This window comes from Triplophysa dalaica, chromosome 3 (assembly GCF_015846415.1).
Source record: "Triplophysa dalaica isolate WHDGS20190420 chromosome 3, ASM1584641v1, whole genome shotgun sequence".
Lineage (NCBI taxonomy): Eukaryota > Metazoa > Chordata > Actinopteri > Cypriniformes > Nemacheilidae > Triplophysa > Triplophysa dalaica.
In genome coordinates this window covers 7,035,303-7,042,461 of record NC_079544.1, presented here as the reverse complement: position 1 = coordinate 7,042,461, position 7,159 = coordinate 7,035,303, and the positions used below count along the sequence as shown (strand labels likewise).

Below are 7,159 nucleotides of genomic sequence, written 5' to 3'. Positions count from 1 at the left end.
CATGTGTGACGCAACACAATTACGCGCAACTCGTTCAAACTATTAATACGGTTTTCCCATCTTACTTGGAGACAATGAAGTTTATATATATTCGCTAGAACTTCGTTTCTCCAGACATTATCTCTATTGAACTCGTTCAGGTCTGTGTGGTGGATGCGCACGCGTTATGAGTCTCCAGAAATTAACTTTGATGAGAAGCATCAGATTTCATCAATACTGTTTCGACATCACTTTCGAGAGGAATGCTGAGGACCTATTAGTGCTTGTTTGTGTTAAATCTTACAGTTTTGCTCCGCGCTGTTTCACATGGAGACTGTCACATGAGGTCTGATGTCATACGGGACGAGCGCACAGGCAGCCGCTCCGATAAGGTGGCAGTCATCAATTGAATAGGAACGAGCCAGAGAAACCAAGCGCACTAGGCTCTGGCACCATTTGTTGTTGTTTTAAAACCTTTGGATTTTTATCTCAAATTGCCAGCTTGGAACTGAAAATAAGGTAAGACTATTTTATTTCTCATTTGGCCAACTCTGCAAAGAAAACCTGCGGGCAATGTATCAGCATACATTTGTACCACAATAATACAACTATATAGACTTTTAAAGCATCTTAGTGTGTATTTCTTTATTTGTTTAATCATTTTTCTTAATGAATGCGTTATGTACAGTAGTAACTTTTCCAGTAAATCAGACATACAAGCTTTCATTCTTGCACAAACAGGAGATGGACAGCAACGTGGTCCAAATTTTTAAGGAGGACAAATGCCCCTCTGCTCTCCCCGAGAAGTGTTTACACAACTTCACGTGGCAGTCAGCCATCTCGGACATATATAACTATTCAGTAAATGAGACTTGGGCGAGCGAGCAGGAAACGATGTCTCCCATCATTCCCATCATCACCGCTGTGTACTCTGTGGTGTTTGTTGTAGGACTAGTGGGAAACTGCCTTGTGATGTTTGTCATCATCAGGTAAGACACTGCATTGTGCCACGATGTGTTGCCTTGTAATAAAGATTAAAGATATGGTTATATATCTGTCTTTTAAATAAGTGGTGATAGGCTTTGGTCTGGACAGCGTATAATACTCCTGATGGGATGGTTAATGGTTTGTTTGATTGAAAGTGCGGCTGTTTTAGGGGGAGCGTACAGGATGGTTAAGGGTTCGATCATAAATCAGCAGGTGTTTTTTCTCGCCACCTGGTGGAGTGCGTACGAAAGCGCATTGTGGTCAAAATGACCTTAAAGCAGTACTTCACCCCTAAAACAAAATGCACGTTTTACTCACCCTCAAGGCATCCTAACTGAATATGGGTTTCTTTTTGAAGAAACGTGCAGTTTGGAGTTATAATATCCAACCGCTAGAATGGGAGTGAATGAATGTTGACTTTTTGAAACTCCAAAAAGTGAATCCATCAATTAAAGAACTGCACGACACGGCTCCGTGGTCTTAACAAAGGACTTCTGAAGCGAATCGATGGATTTGTTTAAGAGAAATATCCATATTGACTGTGCTATTAACGTTCATGTCTAGCTTTCCTCTCGAATGCGCGTGAACCAGAGGCTTGTTTTTCCGCCAGATGACGTAGGCGACGCAGGAATTTAAATTCTGTTGACGAACGCTTGCATTTTGTGTTTTCTTCCAATAAAATAGCATCTAATCTGGCGGGAGCTATTCTCACCCTCCTTTGCCGGAAAAGCAGGCTTCTGGTTCTCGCGCATTAAAAAGATGAAGGAAGGTAGACAACAATGTTTCCTGTAGCTCAGTGGTTAGAGCATTGTGTTAAGTTGTGGGTTCGATCCCAGGGGATTGCAAATACCTATGTAAAATGTGTACCATAAAGCAATGTAAGTCGCTTGCCAAATGCCTAAAATCTAAATGTAAAATGTAACAACGTTAATAGCGCTGTCAATATGGATATTTCTCTTAAACAAATGCATCGATTCGCTTCAGAAGACCTTTCTTAAGACCACAAAGCCGTGTCGAGCGGTTCTTTGATCGATGAATGGCATGCAAATATGACGACACACTACAAAAGTAGATGGATTTTTTCAAATTTGTCACATTTATCATTTCTTTTGATGCTGGCTCTGCTTTTCGGCAGATACACTAAAATGAAAACTGCCACCAACATCTATATCTTCAACCTGGCCGTGGCTGATGCTCTGGTGACCACCACCATGCCCTTTCAGAGTACAGATTACCTGCTCAACTCGTGGCCGTTTGGAGAGGTGGTGTGCAAGGTTTTCATCTCCATCGATTACTATAACATGTTCACCAGCATCTTTACCTTGACCATGATGAGTGTTGACCGGTACGTGGCAGTCTGCCACCCCGTGAAAGCCTTGGATTTCCGCACACCAATGAAAGCCAAGATCATCAACATCCTCATCTGGGTTCTGTCCTCTGCTGCCGGCATCCCTGCAATGGTTCTTGGGAGCACTCAGACCAACAATGGTAATATATATATAAGTCATGAGATGTTTTTGAGGTTCCACATCGTTTTTGATGGTTACACATCATTACCCTGCACTAAGCATTCGAATAATAATTAGCTGCTGTTTATCTTTTCCACAGGCACCACTGAGTGTGCTTTACAGTTTCCAGACCCATACATCTACTGGGACACTTTAATGAAGATCTGTGTCTTTATCTTTGCCTTCGTGGCTCCCCTCATCATCATCTCCGTGTGTTACACCCTAATGGTCCTGCGTCTCAAAAGTGTACGTCTGTTCTCGGGCTCACGGGAGAAAGACCGCAACCTGAGACGCATCACCCGCCTGGTGCTGGTTGTGGTTGCTGTGTTTGTGGTCTGCTGGACACCCATACACATCTTCATTCTGGTCAAAGCCCTTTCAACCGGAGTGCCAGAGACCACTGCTGTCATGGCTGCATACTTCTTCTGCGTGGCATTGGGCTACACCAACAGCAGCCTCAACCCCATCCTGTACGCGTTTCTGGATGAAAACTTTAAACGGTGCTTTAGGGACTTCTGCTGCCCAGGCCGGAGAGCAGGGGACAGGCACGCCCTCAGCCGGGTGAGGAGCACGCTCCGTGAGCATACGTGCCCTGCGGAGGGAAAAGGGGAAGGTGGGCAAGGAAGACCTGTATGACTAGCCGTGGAGATGTCCTCCTTTCATGGTTGGGAAGACTCAAATGATCTGGGACTGACACAGATAACCACTGCCATCTGAGAAAGAGCCCTTCAGACAAAGGAGGTTAAAGGGGTCATATGGCGCAAATAAGTGATTTTCTGTGTCTTTGGTGTGTTATAAGTTGCCCATGCGTGTATTAGACATGTAAAATTACAAAAATTAAAGTGTCGGATCAAAAGATGCATTCTATCTAAAAGTGAATGCTCACCCAGACCTGCCTGAAACGCCTCGTGTAACCACACCCCCACATATCCATGTCAGTTCGTGGTATGAGTAAAGACTGCCCAAATGTATATGCAAGTTAGTACAGTCAGTACAATTGCTTTATAACCTGATGCTTCAAATATGGTAAGAGGCGTCACATTTCTGTCACACGCTTGCGGTATTCGACCAATCACTACGCAGTGGTTAACTGGCCAATCATAGCACACCTTGATTTAAAATCTGCTTCTAAAATCTGCGTGTTTTAGAAGGCGGGGCAAAGAGGAGAAACAGACATGCATGTTATGTGGCAAATACAGCTGTTTAAACTTAAATCATGTAGACACATTGTATTACATCTAAAACAAATGATAATATTCATTTTAGCCATGTCATTTAACCCCTTTAATATTACTATTGCCAGAGCAAAACAGGGGGCTTCATAATTTTTTTTGTCTTGTTCTAACAATTTGTTCTGGAATGTCCAGTAATTAAAGGGGTCATTTGACTCGGCTAAAACGAATATTATTGTTTGCTTTAGATGTAATACAATGTGTATACACGATTTAAGGTTAAAAAACGATGTATTTTCAACATACGTGCATGTTTGTATCTCCTCTTTGCTCCGCCTCTCTGAAACACGCTGATAATTTACAAAGCTCATCGCTCTGAAATGCGAATGACTCCTTTAACCAAAGATGGTATATGATGTAAGTCCTGGGCCTCTTCCAACTTCTCGTTCATCTCTCAACACTGGCCCAAATAATGAGTAATATTATCAATTTAAAGTGTTCAAAGAAAACACATTTATTTACCTTCATGTCGTTCAAAACCTGCACAAGACCCTTTCTTCCGTGGAAAACAAAAGCAGATATTTTGAGAAATGTCTCAGTGATTTTGTGTCTATACAGTAGAAGTCAGTGATGTTTGGTTACGAGTGTTCTTCAAAATAACTCCTTTTGTGTTCTCCAGAAGAAAAAAATGGGAAAGACATGAGGGTGAGTAAATTAATTTTTATTTTTAGGTTAACTGTCCCTTTAAGATATATTTTGCATTAGTACACGAATTGAAGACTAATAGCAACAAACAAACAAAAAACAATGTTTGAATGCATTGGTTTGTAAATAGTCACAAAAGCCTTTATTTTGGATTGTGGAACAGTCCTATTTTGTATAAAAAAAACTATGTACAATAAATAGAGTGTATCATAATTATCTCTCAGGAATTTATGTATCATAAATGGGCAACTGTGTTTTTTTTTTAAAGAAACGCTAAACTAATTTGCTCCAGTAGAAAAGGTTACTGGAGTAAAGTAAGTGTAGTTTTTCCCAAACACACTGTTGAAGTGCTTCATATTCTTTTTATTTAATTTATGTAAACTATTTGAGTTTCCTTTAGGCTACATCGAACTGCCCTGTAAGAAACATTAACATTCCAATGCTTGCCCGGTTAATCCACCAGCTTCGCATTAAGGGGAGGTTTCCCGGACAGGGATTAGTTTAAACCAGGACTAGGCCTTGGTTAAATAAGGATATTTAAGTGATTTAATTTAATAAAGCTCACCTTACAAAAACATTACTGGTATGCATCTCGAGACAAAACAAACACACTGATATATTTAAAGACATGTCGGTGTGACTTGTTTTCGATCAAGACACTTCTAACATTTAAGTAAGTCTGGGAATAGTCTTAAACCCGTTTCCGGGAAACCGCCCCATTATGTCTGTGTTTGTTAGGCCAGATTTAATTAGTACTTAAAGAGTTTCAATGTTAAATGTTAATGTACAAATGTTAATATTGTACTTAAGTGTAAACATGATATAACATGAAATGAATGATTGAAATATAAATTAAATACATAGTATTTATGAAACAATAAAATAATGTTTTGTGTTTTTGGGCATAGGGCTTCAAAACAACTGACTAATGGCCTGAAGTTACTTAGTCAGGTTGTTCATAATACATTGTTGTTTCTACAGATATAGAAAAAAAGACAAATCTCTAATGCATGTTTAACAATGAACTTTGAGTAGAATAATGTTAATGTACCTACAATATGTGATTGCAGTGATGAAACAGAACTATTTATCCGAAAAATGTCTCAAGCGAAACACTTAATACAGAATGTAAATGTGTCAGGTGATGTACGCATACTTCTTGTATTAATGATATTGATGTAAAAGTTGATTGTCTGTAAGTATTTCTCATGTTGCCTTTCAGTGATGTGTATGATGTGTTTTGACAAAACAAGACTCACTGTAAAGAACTCCTGATGAAGGAAATCCTGACGAAGATGACTTCAAATTACTTTTAGGGTTTTTGTGTTCTTTGGGTGGTAGGGTGGTTGTGACTAAATGGAAAACTAACGTTTATCGTTCACTACGGTATGACAACATCAGTACTCTATTGCCATAGCAGTATTAATTGCAAAAGTGTTGAATATGTTATGACCTTTGTGCCTTTGGTTTTAATGGTTAATATTAACATCATTACTGCTTACTCCATGTGATTGTAGATGCTTTCTTACACAGCACATTACAATGCAGTAAAAGATGCTTCTGTTGGTTGATTTGACTGTATTGATGTGCTTGTAATATAACATAACAGATGATTTCAAATATAAGTTTGCCATTCAACTTGTTAACTTATTAAAAAGAGCTTTGCTATGATATAAGCAGTACATTGCTTGTATAATATTACATGTATTTGAAATGTTTTGTCAATAAATGAAACAGTTAAATGATGCCAGTGTTGAGACTAGTCATGCTTTGTTGAAAGATCTGGACTTACATCAGTTAAAATGGGACAAATATCCAACATGGTTGAATGACTTGTCAAAAAAATCATAGAAGACAACTTAGCCCAGACAAGAAATGCATTTCACGTGACAAAAGCTGTATTGCAATGGCAATTGCATAAAGTCTAATTGCTTACTTCTAATTGCATAAAGAGAGACAAAATATTTGTATCTTTTCGTATTTTTGATGCGTGCCATGTACTAAGGAGAAGACACAGCAGACACTGATTTTCACCTTAGAAAATGACTTGATTCACTATTTCAAAAAAAAAGTAAAAAATATATCAAACTATATTATCAAATGGTTTTTTTCCGAATGTAAGAATTAGAATGAACTGTTTCTTTCAAACGTTCTCTGGTTGAACATTAACACTTTTCAGAGAGAGCTCTTCCAACACTTAATGTGGTTCTTAGTAAGTTTAATGGTGTGCTGGTGTTGCCATGGTAGACCTTAATGGATAAATATAGTGCTTCAAGGCCAGGCTGTGTGGTCGTGAAACATCTTTTTATCAGCCTTATAGAAGATGTGGCTTTTTTGCATCATTCTATATGATTAATTTCCTGTGAAGTGCATCGTTTTTGTGTGTTCAGCAGTTAAATGTGCTAAAAATGACAGTACCTGCACTCTTCAGTACTTTTGATGACATCCGCCGTCTTTGAAGCCATGACTTTGGAATTTAAGATTACCATGGGCAAATAATTATGCAAAACAATGTTACCCACTATATACAGTTATAAATAATTATCATAAAATGTCTTATGGAAGAAAAAAAAATTGTAAAAGGGGAGAGTGGCCAGGATTTATTTACGGTCACTGTAGTAAAAAATATAAGGTTCATTTTCATGTTTTTTTAAACGACTACACTTATAAATGAGTCATAGAAATAAAAACGATACGATTTTAACGAGTAAATTACGTTTGAGAAAATATACATATATCATTAAAATGGTAAATACAACTTAACTGGGAATCTGTGCAGACCGCAGTGACTTTTATTATGCTTTTTAT

General features: G+C 38.4%; 1 protein-coding gene across 1 annotated transcript; it reads left to right on the top strand.

The window, feature by feature from the left end:
* Positions 1-403: 403 nt before the first annotated feature.
* On the top strand, positions 404-3,639 carry oprk1 (opioid receptor, kappa 1). The gene is made up of 4 exons (XM_056743539.1): positions 404-498; positions 721-968; positions 2,102-2,454; positions 2,575-3,639. Exons 2-4 carry the CDS (start codon positions 724-726, stop codon positions 3,108-3,110), a joined length of 1,134 nt encoding a protein of 377 aa, XP_056599517.1. The 5' UTR covers positions 404-498; positions 721-723; the 3' UTR covers positions 3,111-3,639.
* The last annotated feature ends 3,520 nt before the right edge of the window (positions 3,640-7,159 follow it).

What these genes read in the sequence shown, in the direction of transcription:
- oprk1 (XM_056743539.1), top strand. Translation starts at nt 724, where the DNA reads ATGGACAGCAACGTGGTCCAAATTTTTAAGGAGGACAAATGCCCCTCT. An exon ending in GTGATGTTTGTCATCATCAG is followed by an intron (nt 969 to 2,101) that starts GTAAGACACTGC and finishes GCTTTTCGGCAG; the next exon opens with ATACACTAAAATGAAAACTG. An exon ending in GAGCACTCAGACCAACAATG is followed by an intron (nt 2,455 to 2,574) that starts GTAATATATATA and finishes TCTTTTCCACAG; the next exon opens with GCACCACTGAGTGTGCTTTA.